The sequence below is a fragment of the Lithohypha guttulata genome (genome assembly GCF_036872675.1).
Source record: "Lithohypha guttulata strain CCFEE 5908 chromosome Unknown scaffold_8, whole genome shotgun sequence".
In the NCBI taxonomy this organism is placed as follows: Eukaryota; Fungi; Ascomycota; class Eurotiomycetes; order Chaetothyriales; family Trichomeriaceae; genus Lithohypha; species Lithohypha guttulata.
This window is the reverse complement of record NW_027042757.1, coordinates 404,563-424,805: the sequence shown is the minus strand read 5'-3', so window position 1 is coordinate 424,805 and position 20,243 is coordinate 404,563. Positions and strand designations below refer to the sequence as shown.

The window sequence follows — 20,243 nt, the reverse complement described above, 5'->3', positions numbered from 1 at the left end:
TGGAGCGGGCATATGGGCAGCAAGCCTCATGTCCGCACACATGGTGGCCACCATCCATGTCGGACAAAGACGGCTTGGTAATGGTTGAGCGTACCCACACAGGCGGTTTCATGTTTCGATGTTTTGCTACAAGTACTGTGCCATACCAAGATACCGATCTGTAGACATTTTCTGGCCACGAGAAGTCTATAGTCCGTCTTGTGTTTTCTTACAGTAAATATTTTTTTCGCAGATGGTGTACTCGAGTAGCCGGGCATTTGAGCTGCATGGTGACGAGGGCATTGATGGGTTTGGCTGTGTGTGCAGTGCGGAGGTGATTGCGATAGTCGGGCCTTGTCCAACGAATGAGTACGAGAGACTCTAGGCTTGAAGGGGCTTAGGTTGTGGTGTAGCGTGGTCGATTAGCCAGTGTGATTGCAGGCTCAGTGGCCGCTGCATCACTGCGCAAGGTCAGAGCCAGAAAGCCTAGTTGAGTAGCAGAACCACAGGCGACTTCAGTCCGTCGGCGTCGACATCACCACAATTCTTTCCACGCTTTTTCCCGCGACAACAGCGATCATTCCTCCCTTTGCAAACGACGACGCGGTTGAGAAGTCACAGAAGCACCTGGAAGTCGTGTTTCAGTCCTAAAAATGACAGTGGATCGGACATGTTGAGGCTTGTCCTCGACCGGTGCAGCGATTGTGTTTCTACATAGTCCATTCTGTTTATCTACTCCCGCACCACGGCTGAACCGGTTCCAAATTCACCCTATTCCATGCTTCAGCGAAGAAGTGTCAAGAAAACAAAAGATTGTGCCAAAAGTGTGTCGAGTAATCGCTGAAGCGCACGTCACTTGAGCGTCGAAAAATCGTCGGCAAACTGACTGTGAAGACTGGACACAACTTTCGAGACAGCTCACTCTATCACAATCACTCAGGCAAAAATGTCGACCCCAACTTTGGCAGCTACTATGCTGCCCGTGCACCATACACCATACGGTTATCCTCATCAAAACGCTTACTCAACCACCTCAAGCCGGGCATACCCCACTAATAACACATTACCTGCGCCGCCCAGGATAACAACATCTTACCACTCAATACCTCAACCTACCCAGCCTCCTCAACCTCAGGCGTCGCCGGTAACACTGAAGCAGCCATCTTATGCCCCATCAATGGCTTCGACTCAGGCTAGTGGTCTCAGTGCAAATAGAAAGCCTCCCAACTGGAACGAATTCTACAAAAATGGTGTACCTAAAGAGATCATAGTAATAGATGACGACAGTCCTCCCCCACAAGCATCTACTTCGAACGTCTGTGATCAGCAACAGGACTCCTACTCGAATGCTGGGAGGAAAAGAAAAATAGATCAGGGTTACGAGGTGGAATATGCAGACAGTCCTGTTTACTCCACACATCATGCACAATATGGGAATTCTTCTTCCTCTAACTCGGTACACTCGGGTGGAAGAACGAATTCTATACAGACAGTAACCGCCCCAACCTCACTCGAGTCATACGGCGGTACCACTGCAAGCAACTCCTATGAAGATGTGCGTATAGGTCAGAAGAGGAAAAGAGTAGCTCCTCCAAAAGAGACAAGACAGAGTACGAAGAGAAAACAGCAAGAGGCACAAACAGATCCTTTTCTGGACTACATTCCTCCGTCAAAACCGCCGAGGAAAGCCGGCGAAGTCAATGTTCCCGTTGTTCGAGATGTACGTGTGGGAAGCCTAATACAATCGAGCATTTCTAATAGCCAGCAGACCATTCACAAAAATCAGAAGGTAGACGACGAGGATGGACACTACATAGTAGAGGATGGGCTACCTTTGACCGAGCGATGTGGGTGCTGTTCTCAGTTCGCTTTCCCTTTGCTAACCTTTTACACAGACGACATCATCAAACTTCTTGGACAGGGCACATTCGGAAAAGTTGTAGAAGCATTCGATAAGCGGCGGAAAACAAGAGTCGCCGTTAAGATCATTCGCTCCGTGCAAAAATACCGGGATGCCTCACGGATTGAGCTGAGAGTACTTTCCACTCTGGCTCTTAATGACAAGACCAATCGCAACAAATGCATACATCTGCGCGACTCATTCGACTTTCGCAATCACATATGTATAGTCACAGATCTGTTGGGCCAAAGTGTCTTCGACTTCTTGAAAGGCAACGGCTTCGTGCCATTTCCAAGCAGTCAAATACAGAGCTTCGCTAGACAGCTCTTCACCAGTGTGGCGTGTAAGAGTGAATCTGCGTATTTGGAAGCCAGATATGCTAACGTACTGCAGTTCTGCACGATCTGAACCTAGTCCACACCGACCTCAAACCGGAGAACATTCTGCTTGTTAATAATGCTTATCAGACATTCACATACAATCGCACGATACCCTCCTCCTCTCACACGACGCAACGATCTGCTAGGCAAAGACGCGTATTACTTGACAGTGACATCCGACTGATAGATTTCGGCTCTGCAACCTTTGACGACGAATATCATTCCTCGGTTGTCTCAACGCGGCATTATCGCGCACCTGAGATCATACTTCAGCTAGGCTGGAGTTTTCCCTGCGATATATGGAGTATTGGCTGTATCATAGTCGAGTTCTTTACTGGTGATGCTCTGTTCCAGACGCATGACAACTTGGAGCATCTTGCCATGATGGAAGCCGTCTGCAATGGGAAGATTGAAACAAAAATCATCCGTCAAGTCATGCAAAACAACAGGAGTAACACTTCAAACACTGCAGCAAAGTTCTTCAACAAGAACAAGCTTGACTATCCCAATAATGAGACATCTAAACCTTCACGCAAATACGTGAAGGCAATGAAGCATCTGAATGTAAGCAAGGATTCCAATACCTAAGATTGCATAATACTAACAGGATGACGCAGGATTTCATTCCTGCAAATACGACCTTCAACAAACAGTTATTGGATCTATTGCGCAAAATCTTTGTATATGACCCGAAACAGCGGATAACGGCCAAGCAAGCCCTCAAACACCCGTGGTTTCGGGAGTCTATCGTCGACGACGGGACCGAAGCTATTCGTATACGAGATGAGCGAGCTGCTGCCGCTGTTGTTGCGGCACAACAAGCTGGCCCAGACCCAAAAAGACCAAGGGTATGACAATAGCAGCTTTGGTCCACAACATCAGCTCTTCCCTGTGCTGAACTTTTAGCGCTGCGTTGCTTGCACAAGGACATGTTAGACTATGAATGGTACGAACGGACGATCGATACCTAACAGCACTTCTACCCTATCAAACCTGGTAATGAATATGATCTGACGGCAAAAAGGCATATATAGACATCTGGCGATCGTGGTGGATCATTCGCGTTGGACACGTCCGCAGAGACATTGCCCGTACTTTTCACCTTCAGGAAGTTGTTATCCATCGTTTCGATGCACGAACAAAACAAGATAGTAAGAACGGCTGTACAGCAAATTACATTCTCCAGTGATACACGACCCCTTACATGGTCTATTTTCTGCCGAGCATTTTCACTACACCAACACCATCATCATGAAACCTCGCCGTTGCTAGGTTGCTGCCTTCGTTTGAAAGTTTGTTCCGCACTGCTGACGCATATAGGACTCATCATCTCTGGAATATACATCAGCATCTCTAATTATGCGTCATGTTCGTCGGCGTACATGTATATAGACCTCTTTGCACAATGAATTGCGATCTGACCAAGTCAGGCAAGCGATTCACAACACAACCTGTAACAATGGGCCACTGGAGTTACGGCATAGCATACCTCCTACTCCCCGAAGAAGTCAAGAAAGTCGAAGAGTTGAGGATGAAGATGAAGGCGCTGAAGGCAAAAGCTACGGCGGCGAATGTTGTCGTCGCTAACGATACTGGGCCTGCGGGAAATACATGAGCGGAACCAGCCGCTGATGCTGCCAAAGAAGTCGTCAAGACAGCAGAGGAAGCGACTGGTGAAAGTACGGGCGCGGCGGAGATTGTGACTCCGCCTGAGAACCAAGCAGAGGAGACTGGTCAGGCTGAGAGTAGTGGTGATAGTCCGGAGGAGGCAAGCAAGACCGAAGAGGGAAAAGTCGTCAAGGATGTTGCGACTGAAGCAGAGAAGGAGAAGGCAGACGATGATGGGGATAAGGATGCAAGCACACCCGCTCACTAGTACAATGGTGAGAATTGGACGACACGCTGAGGGAGTTTCTTTATCATTTGGACAATTTTGAACATACGTTTGCACTACTGCTCAGTTGGAGGGCAGCAATGACTGTGGTTCACTACAGTAGTCTAGGTAGCCTCAGTACGGAAAAGTACGTTGATGCAGAGAGCTATATTTATGAATAATTTCGCTGATCCGACCCGACTCCATCGTCTTTTTGAGCCACTGGTTGCCTGAAAATGTCTCACCACGGCAGTATAGTGCTGCCCCTAATTAATTATATTGGACACAATGTCGATAGTTCAATAGTCCACAGGATGGAGGAGATGCCTGTGGCAACAGCTGTATATCAGCTTCGCCTTTCTGCGTCTCGCGACTATCTCTTGTCATGACTTGTTGTTTCCTCGCGATCCAGCCGCTAGACCACGCACGAAGAATAGGTGAGATACACGTTGCTTGTGTTGTCAACATTCTGAGGTCGCACGTCCTTCGCAACTGTTAATATGAGTGTGTTTGCATGGACGAAATGGCTCTTTCTCCTCATTGGCAAGTTCATCTTCTACACCCTCCTGGTCTCTCTTCCAATCACTATCTTCGCCATTTCCGGAGCCATCTCGGATGCCGTAACATTCCATTTCTGGGCTCACAGCAATGTCGTCCGGCACAGCAATGCCCTCAAAAGTGAGGCTGAAATGAATAGTTTTACCGGCTACTTCGACATGCCTAGCTCAGGCCTGTCTATGCGACAGTTTCAAGACCAGAAAGGACCTTTCCATATTCCTAGTATACGAAGTTTCGATTGGACGGAGAGTCTAGGATTACAGCAACCAAGGGAGTTGAGGATGGACCTGAATCCGGATCTGGGGATCGATAGGACTGCGAGTTTCGATGGGTTGGTGAGAGATTTTCGTGGAAGGGGTCGGGCGGATGCACTCAAGGCGAAGAGTTTCTGGGTCTATGTGGCGAGTCTTCCGGAGTGGTCTCCCACAATGTGGGATGAGGCATTTGATCAAATTCTGCAGGAGAGGTGTGTGCAGTCATCGAATCGCGCTGATATATTGTATCTGGACTGTGCGTCTAGCCGCTTCTTGTGTGGAGTCTGGAGCGTGAAAACCCCTTCTCTGCTGCATTTCTCAGTTGGAAAAGTCAGCGTCACACAGTGGAAGGCGATGGTTCACGTGGCACACGAGCGGGATGACGAGCTTGACGACGACACTCAATGGTTCGAGGATGGCTATATGCAAGGTTATACCTATGACTCACCCGACTCCTACCTGTACCCGGTCAAGGTCAAGGTGATTGAATTGCCGCTGGAGGATGAATATGCTGCTTCTCTGCTTCCGCGAGGAACCTTTCCAACGCCACTACTCCAGCTACGGGCGATTCTCCAAGATCCACGCCCCTCCGAACTACTTTCTCACTGGGAACCACACAATGTGGTGCGCCAGCTAATGACCCGTTTCAACGACCACATCAACGATCTCTACGAAAAGCGCGGAACCTGGCGGTACTACTTTGGTGAAGCGGAAACATGGTATACCGACACGATCCTCAAGCCTGTCCTTGGCAAAGATCTGAATGGAGACGATGGCTTGCTCACAATGATTCGACTTTCGACTTTCTCAATTGCAGCACTATTGGCTGAAATTATTTGGTTGCCATGTCATATTATGTGGGAGATGTATGCTTGGTATTTTGGCTTGGGCTGGGATGGACAGCCAGTTGATAACACCGTGGAACCACCGGTATTTGGTGGTAGTGGTGGTGGAAAACCTAATTTCATGGATGATATGTTTATGAATGCTATGGCTATGATGGGAGAAAAGATACAAGAGCAGGTCAGTGAGAGTGCAGGTAGAGCTGCGGTTACTGAAAGAGCGCAAACATTATAGTATACGGGAACATTCGACTGTAGCTGCCATCTCTTGGGTGAATACTGCTTGAAGAAGTCACGATTCACCAAACGTATGAATAAATTTGAGAAAGATGTGAAAGGGTGCTTAGCCGATTGTCATACTTCATGAGTCTTGCTCAAGTGCTCGGCATCATTTGAGTTCGAGTTGTTGCTACCTCTTCAGTCCATGAGTTTCCGTTCGTAGTAGATCTGGCTTGTCACAGTGTACCACCTTCGGGACGATAGTGCTCGGATGAATACACGTACTACTGGCAGCGCACTCGGAGGTGGAACACCTTCTTTGGTCCGAAGCGTGCAATCACCAAATTGGCAGTCACATCCGAGAGACGCGAACCCCAAATCCGCCCTGAATGTGCTTCGCGTTTCTTGTGTCATTTGTGCTTTGTTGTGCACAATGCGATTGCACAACCTACTGTGCTTCCAACATTACAGCACAGTAGCATCCGGTATACAATCACTTTCCAAACACAATCATGGCTTTTTACCTCCAACAGATGGAGTCATGCTGTGGCAGGCCTTGTGACGTATTGATTGTCGCCGTACAATCCCATCTACCACTCTCCACTGAGCTTCCAAGATTTCGTGGCAATGTATCCATGCAATCCGGGGCCGAAATGGACCTGGTCGGCACTCTTTGAAGTGATGTTCTTGCCAGTTTATGTATAGGCTGGAACTGCCTACGAGGCGAACACCAGCTCCTGACGTTGGCAGTGAGCTATGCTTAATGTATATGCTTACGTTGGCACTCGGCGTCTTCGGCTCTTGCCAGCAATAGGATCAACACTCTTCATCCTTGCAGACAACTAAAGATGTCCACGCCAGTGACACATCATGACCTTGCAACCTTGCCGTCAAGTTCATCAGAGATGTCGCAGCAAGCACGTCCAGACCTGCCACGAATGGCGAGCTCATCTGAAAATGAAGACGAGGCTGGGGATAGTGATCTGCTTGAGGACGAGGAGGGTCCGCTCGACATTGACTACGATGCGAGTAGCTTGCTTGCACCAAGCATAAGTCGTGCTCAATTGGATATGAAGTCTCCAACTACTCCAGCTGCTATCAAAGCTCAAGCTTTGGATGCTTCGAAGGATTATTTCGACATAGATTCTATTGAGAGGGACCAGATTGAAGACGAAGTACTGGAAGACAACTCTGCTTCTGATCAGGTCACTCCTACCGCGTCTGAACCTACACGCAACATCGAACATGTACCGGAAATTCCACCGTCACCGTCTCCACCACCTGTCGCCAGTAAGAGCAATCAAGAACGATCTGATAAACCAGATAAGCGGTCGTCGTTCGTCAGCTCAATACTCGGATCTGCGACGAATGGAACAAGGCATCGATCGTCTTCAGGCTCGAGTATGGTCGAAAGTTTCAGGAAGAGGCTACCAGGATTGTCATCATTCAATTTACCCAAATTCTATGGCTCCAGTGAAACTGAAGAACGAGTTCTCAGCCCTGCTGGTCCGGGTGTGGTCGCTCCGAGTACAGCAACACTTCGACCTGGACAAGCACAAATGGAGAAACAGCGATCCGAAGGCGGCACTACACGCGCAACCCCAGTGGTAATAGGCTCATCGAAACATGCGCAGCTAGAAGCTGCTGCAAGGGCCAGCACGAATTCACAACCAAAGCAAAGTCTGCTACGTCGATCTACTTCAGACCAGTCACTATACTTGCGGAAGAGTGTGACAGGTGCAGCTGATTTTGATGACTACACTGCTTTCGCTGATCAGTCCGAAATGGTCAATTCTCGCTTCAAGGCTATTACAGACAGCTTCCAAGATTCGTCCTTAAGACGACCAAAGAGGCTGAATATTACTCGCAGCGCTGCACGAACATCGCCTGCCAGGCCTGCAATCAACGACGATTCCGCGAGCCAGGACACAATAAATACTAACGGCACAATACGTTCTTCCGATCTGCAAAACAATAAGCCTGGTGGGTCGAAGTCACAGCATCCATTTCTGAAAGACGCATTGTCCCGTTTGACAGGTGACCTTGTGATAATGGGAGGCTATAGAGGAAGCATTCTTCGAGAAGCGGATCCTCCTCATCGTCAATTGTGGGTACCAATTAAAGTTGGCATGAACCTCCGGAAAGCAGATCTGGAAGTTGGCCTTATAAGGGAAGACGAGCTGAGAATGGGAGAGAAGATAATCGCTGATGGTAGTCTCTCACATATTGGACCTGTCGATATTAGTCGCCGATTGATCAAGAAATGCAGGAAGAACCTGAATGTGCAGAATGGTCGGCTCAGAGTGCATGACTATGGCTATGATTGGAGGTTAAGTCCTGATCTGCTCAGCGACAGGTTTATTTACTTTCTGGAAAATTTGCCCTGTAATCGGAAAGAGGTCTCTATCCATGAACGTGGTGCCTGGCTCGTATCGCACAGCCTTGGCGGACTTCTTACGAGGCACATTGTCAATAAGCGACCTGAGTTGGTAGCAGGTATAGTGTATGCTGGTACACCACAAAACTGCGTCAACATTCTAGGACCTCTGCGAAACGGCGATGATGTGCTATTCAGCTCGCGGGTACTCACTGCGCAAGTCAACTTTACTTTGAGAACGAGTTATGTTCTACTACCCCAAAACGGGCGATGTTTCATCAACAAGCAGACTGGTGAGCGATACGATATTGACTTCTTTGACCCCAAGACGTGGGATGAGTATCGCCTATCCCCTTGCATCAGTCAGCCGTTATTTCGCCGCAAGCCGGAAAAGAAGTCGAGCCTGATGGAGTCGATTAGCGAAGTCATGTCGCAGCCTTCGAGGTATAGTATGTCATGGTTCTCGTCCTCTACCGACGGGAAGACGAACAACGACAGTACAAAAGGCCCTCTGGAGCAGGTCAAAGACAAAGTAGAAGACGCAGCAGATGATGTGGAAGGTGCAGCTGAAGCAGTAAAGCCCGAAAGACCATTATCGCCCAGCATGGGCGATGGCTCGTCGCGTCACCACAAGCCTTCCGTGGCAACTCAATCCACAATACCACTTCCAGCAGCTACAGAATACCTGTCCCGCACCCTCGCTTCTGTGCTGAAATTCAAGCAAGAACTCTCACATAATCCCACCCTTCAAGCTCGCAATGCTTATCCACCTGTCGGGGTCCTCTTCTCCAAGAACACACCGACAGTATATGGAGCTTTCGTGAAGAGCAGAGAGGACATAAAGTACGATGATGCTTTTGACGAGCTTGCCTTTGCAGCAGGAGATGGTGTGGTACTTGCTAGTGCTGCTCAATTGCCGGCTGGCTATCGGTGTGTCAAAGGTGGTCGCGTTGAGAGTGAACGTGGCCACGTTGGTCTACTGGGCGACCTAGAAGGGGTGGGAAGATGCCTAATTGCAGTTTCCGATGCACGGAAGAGGGGAGTTGGCCTGGGCGCCTGTTGACACAGTGGTGGAATCGTTCCAAAGATCATGACCTCGATAGGTTCGCGCACTGATTGAGTCTGGAAATTTCATCTCTGGCAGTTGGCACCGACAGATCGTCCATAGAAAGCGCGACCTAGCAGCGCCGTGCAGCGAATTAGCTTGGCCTCAAGTGGGGCTCGGCCTAGGGCGTCTAACCTGCCTCGAGCCAAGGTGCTTGGTTCAAGTCATCAAAGATTCTTCCACATCGACGGAATGAACTCCAGGTTTTTCAGCATGTCCCAGAAGAATTTCCAACACACACTCCTTCGAGATCCTGCTCAAACGTTCCGAGTCGTCAACGTCCGCCCTCATCAGCCTGGTAAGCCTATCAGATGCAAAGTCTCTGTTGTAGCCTTAGCATCGAATACACATAGATACAAGGCTCTGTCGTATCTGTGGGGTTCCAAATTGCCTGATTACCCAATTGAACTAGATGGCTGCTCATTCAGAGTACGAGAGAATCTTTGGCGGTTTCTCCAGCATGCTGAGCGACGTTTCACCGACTCTCCAATCTTTATCGATGCCATCTGTATCGATCAAGAGAACATAACTGAGAGGAATTCGCAAGTACAGAATATGGGAGACATCTTTTCTCACGCTGACATGGTTCTAGCCTGGCTTGGTGAGGGCGACACCCGGCTTGAGAGAGCACTGCCATTGCTTGAAGCGATGACGAACCTACCGTTATACGATTTGGAGCACTTCAACGATGGATATGAGCAGGAAGACGATCGTCGCAAGCGACAGGCAGTCTGGCACCCTCTCTTCGTGCTTTGCGCCTTGCAATACTGGAAGCGCGTTTGGATTGTGCAGGAAATCCTGAAGGCGAAGACAATCACGCTAATTCATGGCCATCACGAGTTGCCATGGAATGTGTTAGATCTCTTCTTGAAGCGAATATCCGTCGCGAAAGAGTCCCCAATTCCACTTCGCGAGCAGCTCATGGACGAGAGAATGTTCACCTTCGTAGACAACCGGCGAGAGCCTATAGACAGTGGAGATAGTGATGGTCCTATGCCAAGCACTCGGACGAACATGAAGGTTGTGCTGCAGTCTTACAGCTCGAGCCTGTGTAGCGAAATCAGAGACCACATTTTCGCTCTACGGTCTCTTGGTTGGGACGGCGGTCTATTGAAAGTCGATTATGGCATGCCTCTGTCCCAGTTGTTCATGAAAGCTGTTTTGTTGTGGGGGGCCGTCGATCGGGGCAATGCTTTGATGCTTGCAAGAGACCTAGTGCACCACTTACTGCCAGTGGCTCCGACCACACCCTTCCCAAATGAGACTTTTACGGTCAAGCTCATCGAGTTATTACAACCTGAAGGTCACGCGCTGTGCCAAAATCTTCCTGGCACATGCCGTAGTGGCTGCGACATCGTGATGAGCAACTCAACAGGTTTGCAGAACGGAAACCCATGGCCAGAAGATACGCTTTCAGGTGACAAAGCCAATATGGTCACGAAATCAACACCGTTCGACGACATTCGATTCTCGGAGCTTCGCTGCACAGACAAGGTCCTGCAGATTGAGGACTCGTGCCTCCTTGTAATTGCACGACTTCATACCACGAGGTGGCATATCGTCGGTAGACTAGTCGCCATTGGAGACGAAGTCGATGGAGGTTGGCGAACCGTCGTTCTCTGGAGATCATGGAAAGGCATGCCAGACATCGAGGCGGTCGGACCAAAGAAAGGTTTTTGGCAGCTGGAGCTCGACGCATTCAACTTTCGTAAGATGCTGCTTGTGGTTGGTTATTCAAGTTACAAATATCAAGTTAGAAGGACTGGATCAGTAACAAACATGTCTTTTGACTCATTGAGGTGGGAAGATGAACCTACAGGTACTTATACCTTCGATGTCTTTGGCAAGGTAGCGCTTACATACAAAAAGATGGCAAGCGCTCAATCGCACAAGCAAGATGGTCAAGCGAAAGCAGCAGAAATTAGTATGTCTCAGATTGTCCAAGTGCTCAAGTCAGGCGTAATGGATCTCACACTAGCCGAACTTCCTTCTGCGCAGCCGACACCTTCATGGAAGGAGCTGCTCGGCCGAACTTGATCTGTCTAGCCTATTCGTCTTTTGCACTTATCGACTTGTGTCATGTTCTCGGTTTCTTGGTCCACAGCATCTGCGTCACCAATCCGGGTATCCTCCCGAAAGCCATATACGCGTGTGAAGAAGCATCGTAGTTCTAGAACATGGTTCAAGACTAATCATCCTCCATCTTCACGTCCGCCTCCACGATCAAGCGCGCGTCGAATCTCATACTGTTGTCCTCCAGGTTGAAGCCGAATTTGGCGCATGGCTCACCATCGAGAATGGGTTGTACCATGAGCTCATCCAATCGAGCTGCAAAGTCGGCAAGCTGAGGGAACTCTTCCTTGACCACATGCCACACACTCAGCATCTTGCTAAACACTTTCCAGTCACTCCTGACGTACATGTTAGTCGTCACGTTAGATACTCACTGTCGCTGCGACCTACCAGTCGTTGACTCCTTTTGACACCAGAGCTAAAATGCCGTAACCAAACGTCTTCACTGACGACGATATGTGTTCCCAGGAGCGGCCTTTGGCCCGTATGATTAAAACTTCCTGCTTGTTCACATTCTTGCCTGCGTAGTGGTCCATGAAACAAGTCTGCACGGAGCCTTTCCAGGCCTGTCCTGGTTGTAATGGGTATTCAAGATCTTCGAACACTTTGGGTAGCCGATCATCATAGTTTGGATTCTTATCGTTGAGTGACTCGATTAACCTCCAATAAGATTCGATGGACCTAAACTTGTGTGCCTGCACGCAGAAGTTGAGAGAGTCGTCACTCAGTCCACAGTCGACTTTCCTAAGTGTGTCAAAGATGGGTTACGAGACCGAGCGTGCTGAGCCACTGTGGGTCGGCAGGGTGTCACCTAGCCAATCAAAGCGTGCCATCAAGTTGAGCTTCAGCAAGCCAAGTTTTCCACATTCAAGGTACTCACAGTAAGGGGTGGTTGACGCTCAGGAAGTCTGCCGCGAGTTTCACCACAGAAGCTGCAGTCACATTGGCTGGTAACCATTGATCATGTGTCTATCAATCATGTCTCTATCGCAGCGATGGCAGCAGCGCACTCCTCCTTTCGAAACTCATTTGGCCATCCATGCTCTCTGTATACAGCCTAATTTTGCGGATGTCTCGGTCGTAATTTGTGGCCATCCGTCTTTAGGTGGGACGAGCATTGCATAATCTGGTACGTACAGGTTTCTCATGAAGCAGCAGAACTCGTAGCTGGATGTTTTGATTCGCTCGAAGGCCGTGCTTTCCAGCTTTTTGAGTAAGTCGTTGGCTGGTCGACCCCGCTCGTCCTGTGTACTCGAAACGTCCATATCGTCGTGAGCTTTTGGTGTGCTCGTCAGATGTTCGCGAAGAACTTGTGATTGTTGATTGCGCTCGACTTGGAAGTTGTCACAAACTGCATGTGTTGAAATTGCGGTGATTAGTGGCGTCCAGCAAACATGCCAAGACCCTGCGCTGTCGCCTTGTCAAAGATTGTGTCTGTAGGAAGCACTCACGCGAGCGTGATCCAAAAGTGAAAGTCTTTCATTGGATATCATCAGCCAGCACTGATGTTTATCAAGTCAAAATATCATTCTGCCCCCCACTCTCGTTCCCTATCCAGCCTTCGCGTGCAACGTGCCTCGTTCATAGCTTGGTTGCAATGCCGTGTAACGACATCGACCATTCCACTGCGGTCAGATGTCCACCTACCATGCTGTGCCATGTCCCACTGATTATACAACATCGCGTTCGCTTATCCGGCAGCCATCTGAAGCACACACTCAATTCGCCAGCTGCGCATCGATGCTCTATTGAGTCTGTGAACGCTGCAAAAATTTGGTTAACAGATTCTCGGAAGCCAAGATTTGTGAAGCCACGTTGGCGGTGAATTACGCAAACATAGTGCAATCTCATAATCGATCCAGATCCATGTGACAGAGCTGATAGAGTAGACAATACGTAACACTACGTTTGTGAACTCAGAAGGCCTTCGTTACCAGCTCAACTACTCAACCTGACTACCTTCAAGCAAGTACAGACTCATGCTTCCGCTAGGGTATTGAGCCTTCTGTTACTCCAATGGAAATCGTGTCTGAGTGTTCCCGTTGTAGCTCGGGATGGGCCGCAACCAGCTCATCTTTGAGTGGCTATGTCATGACCTTGTCCTTCTCTTTGACTCCAATGATCGTGGTAAGGCCCGAAGCTTTGAGATGTTCCTTAAGCACCTGCCCGCTGACCATTCCGAGATATCAGGCAGCATGATCTCGAATCTTACTTGTGAGACTCTGAAATCATGCATGACTTGACGAAGTGTCATATCCTTGTTGATGTAAGCTTGCTTGACAGTAGGTCAAATGCGCGTCCATTCTTCCTGAGTTAAATGTCGATCCTGCAATCTTCCGGTCGAGCTTGTCAATGGAGAAATGGCCTTACAAGACGGCTTATCATGCCAGGTATGGTCTGAGCTCACTGAAACTCAATCCATGATCGCATACTGATGTTTCCATCAACACTACTAGTACTGAGCTCTGTAGAACTCGTATGCGCTGCGATAGCCGAAATTTAACCTGGAAAGTGTGAGGGGCTCGTGCCTGGAGGCCTCAATATACATACAGTGCACTGTGGACAGCACACTCACTTCGTTCATTACTACTAAGACACTACAATTTCACCTGCACAGAAACCTTAGTGCTATCTTCACCATGTCAAACCCAAGGATAGAAGAGGTGTCGGATAGTGACCCAGAAATCGACGACCCTGAGGACTTCCTCCCAAATGAAATTATGCGACCAGTAAACGCACCAGCACCACAGAGCTCTAGTGCCTCTCTACCGAATCCTACTCTCATGCAACCGCCACTGCCAGCGCAACGCGAGGTATCTGATGCGGATATGCAGGCGAGAAGGGCAGAGGTGAAACCTTATGCATCGATTTATCCTATTTACTTTTCCAAAGCTAGATCGCGGCACGACGGTCGACGAGTATCGAAGAAGTTGGCAATCGACAATCCACTGGCGTTCAGTATCTTCAAGGCAGTACGGCAAGTAATAGGATCTTCATTGCGGATATCCTTCGAGCCAGACAAGACACATCCCAAGGACTGGTCAAATCCAGGCAGAGTGAAAGTACAACTTTTCGATCCAGACACCCACAAGCCTTTGCATCCTACTATTAAGAACAGAAAACATCTCTACAATCTTGTGGCAGAAGAGCTCGTAAACAACCCTACAAGGCCAGACGATCCTCTAGAGCTGAAATTGCAAGGCTTGCCCGTACCTGAGAATTTTCTTGACACCAAGATTGCCGTTCCGAGAGGCTGGAAGATGGGCAACATTTTACCGATACATAGTGCTGCGGTGAGTGGCGGAGGGGTGTCTGACAACTTCCTAAAAGAGGCTATGGAAGAGATGAAACAGATGCAGGCTGCACAAGGAGGTGGACAACTGCCAGCTGGACCTGGCGGTATGGATATGAATGCTATGGCTCAGATGATGCAGGGCATGGGTGGTATGGGAGGCTTTGGTGGAGGTGGCGGAAATACTGGTGGCAGTAGCAAGAAGAAGGATAAGAAGAAGGGCTAGAAGGAACCGCCAACTGGCATACACCACAGCATTCCCGGAGCTGGTGGCCTTTGACGAATAAGGAAAAGTTGTGTCTTCGCTCTAGAACCTGCGAATGATCTCCTTGCAACAATCGTTGGACGCGATCATCAGAGTTCTTGCATACCCTTGTTACATGCTTGCTTGAGGGACGAGCGATGACTCCAGTATGATCCAGGGCTATGCTTCATTGTTCAGTACCTTCTTGTGTCACCCTTCCAAATGGTTTTGCTCACAATCCATTAACACGCAGTCTCCCACAGGTCGCCTTACGAAACCTCAAGGCTCTCAGAGCAGCATCAAAAAGACTTCGACGAATGACTCGTACGCATTTGGTCCTTCGGTGGCACACAAGCGTTCAGCTATCTTCTTACGAGCTACCAGCTTTAGTTCTGGACAAGTAGATCGCCAAATTCTAGCAGGAGAAAGCCACGAGTAGATCATACCCGTTGGACGAGCCATACACCGTGATGTGTTCGATTGAAAAGATCAAAGATCAACGGCGATACAAACAATGACGACATAAATGAATTAAGAGTCAAAGGAAAGACGCTGCTTGCAGTCTATCAAAATATTGCGGATAGGGAAGACAGGCAGAAAGACTTCGGGGGGAAATATGTCTGCTGATATCGAGGCTGAAATGACTAGCACGGACGTCGAGGACAATCAAAACGTCGAGAAGGTCAAATCGTATGGTGATTGTACCTGTCCAGATGCAGAATTTACGATAACTCGATCCCATTCCACGAAATGAGCATGAATACCAGTGCTTGTCCCTTCTAGCGGTATGTGACCCATCCAATACCGATACACTTCGAGGGGATGAATCTATCGAATGTCTGCAGCGACCTGCGGGGCACAGCCAGAGATCGATCCATAACCTAGATGCAGACGTAACGCACATCATCTTCCACGAGGTCGCTTCATTTGGAGAAGAGAGCGTCGGAAATCTGGGTGAGCCACAGCACAACTCACTATTCTCGTTAAGCAGAGCCTACAGACGAGGCATGTATTGATCTGAATGATCACCCCCTACTGGAAGGCACGGAAACTGTCAGAGAGAGGAGCAGTAACTTAATGAACAATCATTGTTCAAGATTCGCACAGCGGTATTCCTACCATGAAAACATGCTTGCGGGCATATACCTATACAGACGACGAAAAGAACATTTGACTACTGTCTGTCGAACCAGAATTGACTCTATTTTGGGGTTAGTATCGAGGTCTCTACAAAGGAGGAAGCAGAGTTAAGTGTACAAATTCCTAGAGGGAAATGAAGTATATCCAGGCATGAGCAACAGTAGGCATGCATCTTTCTAGTGCTTCAAGAGATCAATTTTTGATGAGGCGGCTCATATGCAGAATTGGCTTTGAAGCTCTAAGAGACAGTGAAGGTCACTACTGTGCGCAACACATTTTACGCGTAAGTGCTTGTGCTTTGCGGGTACTTCCCTAGTGACATGGTTCACTTGCATTCTTTTTGCTTAGTGAAACTTGGTCCCACGCTCGATCGCGGTTGCCTCTGCAGTCTCGCACATCTTTCCAAACATTTCCTTTCACTGCACAGACACGGAAGCTGCTGCCTACCTCTCTTCCTGCGTCACCTCTCCGTTGCAGAACAGTCCGGCTTGAAGAGTAGCTCATTCAGTAACACATCTTCACCTGGAGGTTCGGAAATATGAAAATCAACGGCCACTACGAGGTCTCGATTGTCGTCAATGGGCAACCTTTACAAGAACATGATCCTCCGGAAGACGATGATAAAGGCTCTGATCGTGCTGCCGGTATAAAGCATATCGAAGCTCAAGAGGGCATGCCATTTTCCGTGAGAGTAGGATGTCTGCCCGGTGCAGGGTGGCCCAAACAACACAAATCATGCGATATTTATGTCGACGGCAAGTCCACGCTATGCAAAATTTTGACACCAACACCAACGCAACGACTACTTCAGAACTTTTTCAAGGTAGAGTTCGCAGGTGTGACCTACAAAGAGGATGACAAATACTTTAGGAGGCCTTTCGTGTTTACGAAACTCGAAACCACTGACGAGAGTTGCGAAGGAAAAGACCTGAAGAAGTTAGCTTAAGGCCTGGGTAAGATCGAAGTCGTCCTGAGTGATTTCCATCTAGATGCTATCAAAGGATTTGGCAGGAAATTCGACGCAAAGACAGAGACCATTCCAGAAAAGGCCTTGAAAGGACAGCAGATCGATATGACAGCTGGTCTCAGAGCAGTACAACCAGCGCCGCAGGGAGATAAAATGTCTGTTGGTCAGCGAATCAATCCTCCACTTGCGACACATGTCTTCAAGTACCGATCACGAGCTGCCTTGCAGTGGATGGACCTTATTCCTACTTCGCCCGCACCAGAGGCTCTTCATGAGCGAGATGTTGACACTCTGACGCTCGAGGAAGCACGACGGTTGCTGGCCCAGTACAGAGAAGGGGAGAAAGCTAGTGCTGGGGTCAAAAACGAGGGAGCACAAGTGAAAAGAGAGAAAAGCCCTACACCCACCACTAAACGAGAACGAGACATCGACCTGGACGACGATGAGTGTCAGGTTGTGGAGGTGAAGAGATGTAGGACTACCAATCAAACACATGGTAAAGATGGCATTGAGGTTCACGACCTTACCTAGGAGCGGCAAGCAGTCATCTTTACGCCCTAGCATGGAGTACGCACTTACATTACAGTGATATATGCAACACCAACGAGCAAATCCAGGTCCACGACACAATGAAGGTTTGTGGCTGTCAGAGAGACGAAATACACCATGTGCAGTCCGAGAGTACATTGAGGTAGCGCGGCTTAGTACTGTCTATTGGTTGTCGCACAGGCCAAGGGGACACTTTTACACGTAGCTAGAACTACAGGGACACTATAGCACACAATGTGATCGGCGTCTCTATTCAAGTTGCATGGACGTGGTTGCAGTTACTTTTCTCCAGTCTCCACTCGCTACCAAGATCTGCTTGAACCTGCCAAGTCCAGACTCGACCTTGGGACCAGCGACGCAATCGCTGACGTCAGAAGCTCGAACCAGGACGCTGCTCGATTCAGGTTCTTTTGGGCAATATTAAATGGCTTGCAGCTGGCAACTGGTGGAGAAAATGCTACATCATCCTAGACACACGCGAAACGCCTCTCTGTGTATTTTCGCCTTGACTATACATTCAATATGATGAGATCCGACATCCCTAAGGAGAATCTCTCCAACTACGGCTCGATGAATACCCCGCCGCCTGGACAAAAGAGACATCGTCTCGGACGTTTTAACAGTGGCACAGACAGCAAGGAGCGATCTGCCGACGAGGTACCGACAATGGGCTACCACGACTCCGCATATGCCAGTAGCGACCACGATATCGTCCAAGTCGAGAACGATGGCTCGATACCCAACACCAACATGAACCAGAATCTTGCGCTCGATAGAGGAACTGGAGAAGTTTTCGACGAGGATACCGGCGATGTAGTGACTGTTGTCACGACGACTACAACGACCACAACCACAACCACAACTCGAGGAGGGGGAGCTGCAGGAGCAGGACGAAAACATCAAGACGTAAGAAGAGACGTTCAGACCACAGAGACACAGCATCAACAGGGAGGACCTGCCACCACAACTTCGACCGATCCGGCTACTGCTGCGCAGTACAGCACACAACCGTCTCGCGACAGCACGTACTACTCTCAGTTAGGACCTTCCCAGACACGAGACAGTGTACGATCTCCAGGTCTGGCACGCGCCGAGCCATCTTATGACAGCACATATGGCTCCGGCTTAGCGCCGCAAATACCAGCCAAAAGCAATCGAAGGTCAGGTGAATATTCTGGAACCGATGCACCAGCGTCACCTGCTAGGCAAAACTTCAGCTATCCTCATCGAAATCCAACTGGCATGACGGATCCCGAAACAAGCTCAAGAAGATCAGGAAGATTTGCAGACCTCAAGGCGGCTGCGGTTGGACTTCACGTAAGCATCCCAAGACGAACGTTACTTTTATCATCTAACATTTCAATTAGGGAGTTGGAGAGACCCTAAGGGGTACGCTCAACAGTGCTATTGACGACCGATATCACAGCAAAGATCCGAAAAAGGCGGCTGCCGCGCATGCCAAAAACGCAGCCGTGCTAGAAAGAGGTAGGCACGAGATTGAAGGCATACCACAACGAGGCTCTTACGGCCAGCATTACACGCAACACACGGCTATATACGACCCTGGTCAAACCTCTTCTACTGGAGTTGATCCAATCTCACCTATTGGGCATGATTCATATGAGGATTCGACGTTGCATGGCGGCGCACAGCCCGGCTCGCACAGTGCAGCCTTTGGTCTAAATTCTGACGGACGCAGATATGAGCCACAGCCACCAACCGACTCTTCAGTTTCAAACCTCAGTACTGGTTCAGGACATCACACTCCTCAGAGAAGTGGCATCTCCCGGCAGGACAGTGGGAATGCTCCGCAAACCGTGAGTGGCAATGTCGAGAGAGTGCCGACAATAAGACATACCGAACCAGGCACCAATAACACTACAGCCATGGGAGAAACCCAATCTACAGGCGCAGTGCCGGACAGTAACGTCAAGAAGTCAGGCACATTCAGCAAGCTGTTTAAGCGAAAGCCAGTAGGTGGCACTGATCCTGTGGTGGAAGGGGGCGATCGCAAGAAATACTATTGAACTTCAGCAACCAAATTTTGGCCAAGCATTCAACACATAGTGTCAAATCGAAACATGTGTAAGCTTCATATTCGCAAGATTCGATTGCACACATTGCCTGAGCGATACTGAAATAGTAGCTCTTCGACCAGCAGCTGTTCAAGATGTCTCCGTCTAGATTCACCGAACCGATTATCTATCTTTCGTATTGATTCAGTATTGCATCTTTGTCTCAGCCACGAGTGCCCTCTCTCAAACCAGTCTCTGAATGCTTGTTATAAGGAGCTCGCATTGTCTCGGCTTCTATGAACCTGAACAACGTAACGAAACACAGTGAAGTTGAGACGATGCTTCACTGAACCCTTCTTAGCCATGTCATATTGCAAGAACATGGCGACTATACAGCTTCATATATCGGCGAATTTCGCTCGCAATCACCGTGTCAATTCGATCTACCACTTTACACCGAAGCTTCGACGAGGCCT

The 20,243-nt window shown here is 49.0% G+C and overlaps 9 protein-coding genes across 9 annotated transcripts; 8 read left to right on the top strand and 1 right to left on the bottom strand.

Moving 5' to 3' along the window:
- Positions 1-1,156: 1,156 nt before the first annotated feature.
- Positions 1,157-3,113, top strand: LKH1 (serine threonine protein kinase CMGC group; the record flags this gene model as incomplete). Its single annotated transcript, XM_064902603.1, has 4 exons — positions 1,157-1,826; positions 1,875-2,222; positions 2,273-2,823; positions 2,877-3,113. 4 exons carry the CDS (start codon positions 1,157-1,159, stop codon positions 3,111-3,113), a joined length of 1,806 nt encoding a protein of 601 aa, XP_064751079.1.
- Positions 3,114-3,718: 605 nt separating this feature from the next.
- LTR64_008287 (uncharacterized protein) lies at positions 3,719-4,135 on the top strand (the record flags this gene model as incomplete). Its single annotated transcript, XM_064902602.1, has 2 exons — positions 3,719-3,832; positions 3,914-4,135. 2 exons carry the CDS (start codon positions 3,719-3,721, stop codon positions 4,133-4,135), a joined length of 336 nt encoding a protein of 111 aa, XP_064751078.1.
- Positions 4,136-4,632: 497 nt separating this feature from the next.
- LTR64_008286 (uncharacterized protein) lies at positions 4,633-6,021 on the top strand (the record flags this gene model as incomplete). The annotated part of the gene is made up of 2 exons (XM_064902601.1): positions 4,633-5,156; positions 5,211-6,021. 2 exons carry the CDS (start codon positions 4,633-4,635, stop codon positions 6,019-6,021), a joined length of 1,335 nt encoding a protein of 444 aa, XP_064751077.1.
- An 889-nt stretch (positions 6,022-6,910) lies between these two features.
- On the top strand, positions 6,911-9,445 carry LTR64_008285 (uncharacterized protein; the record flags this gene model as incomplete). The annotated part of the gene is made up of 1 exon (XM_064902600.1): positions 6,911-9,445. The coding sequence occupies one exon, from the start codon at positions 6,911-6,913 to the stop codon at positions 9,443-9,445; it is 2,535 nt and encodes an 844-aa protein (XP_064751076.1).
- Positions 9,446-9,700: 255 nt separating this feature from the next.
- Positions 9,701-11,524, top strand: LTR64_008284 (uncharacterized protein; the record flags this gene model as incomplete). Its single annotated transcript, XM_064902599.1, has 2 exons — positions 9,701-9,785; positions 9,819-11,524. The coding sequence occupies 2 exons, from the start codon at positions 9,701-9,703 to the stop codon at positions 11,522-11,524; spliced, it is 1,791 nt and encodes a 596-aa protein (XP_064751075.1).
- A 151-nt stretch (positions 11,525-11,675) lies between these two features.
- LTR64_008283 (uncharacterized protein) lies at positions 11,676-12,825 on the bottom strand (the record flags this gene model as incomplete). The annotated part of the gene is made up of 3 exons (XM_064902598.1): positions 11,676-11,898; positions 11,951-12,304; positions 12,698-12,825. 3 exons carry the CDS (start codon positions 12,823-12,825, stop codon positions 11,676-11,678), a joined length of 705 nt encoding a protein of 234 aa, XP_064751074.1.
- A 1,087-nt stretch (positions 12,826-13,912) lies between these two features.
- Positions 13,913-15,078, top strand: SEC65 (signal recognition particle subunit; the record flags this gene model as incomplete). The annotated part of the gene is made up of 2 exons (XM_064902597.1): positions 13,913-13,950; positions 14,178-15,078. 2 exons carry the CDS (start codon positions 13,913-13,915, stop codon positions 15,076-15,078), a joined length of 939 nt encoding a protein of 312 aa, XP_064751073.1.
- Positions 15,079-16,774: 1,696 nt separating this feature from the next.
- LTR64_008281 (uncharacterized protein) lies at positions 16,775-17,734 on the top strand (the record flags this gene model as incomplete). Its single annotated transcript, XM_064902596.1, has 2 exons — positions 16,775-17,172; positions 17,248-17,734. The coding sequence occupies 2 exons, from the start codon at positions 16,775-16,777 to the stop codon at positions 17,732-17,734; spliced, it is 885 nt and encodes a 294-aa protein (XP_064751072.1).
- Positions 17,735-18,274: 540 nt separating this feature from the next.
- LTR64_008280 (uncharacterized protein) lies at positions 18,275-19,779 on the top strand (the record flags this gene model as incomplete). The annotated part of the gene is made up of 2 exons (XM_064902595.1): positions 18,275-19,069; positions 19,120-19,779. The coding sequence occupies 2 exons, from the start codon at positions 18,275-18,277 to the stop codon at positions 19,777-19,779; spliced, it is 1,455 nt and encodes a 484-aa protein (XP_064751071.1).
- Positions 19,780-20,243: the final 464 nt, after the last annotated feature.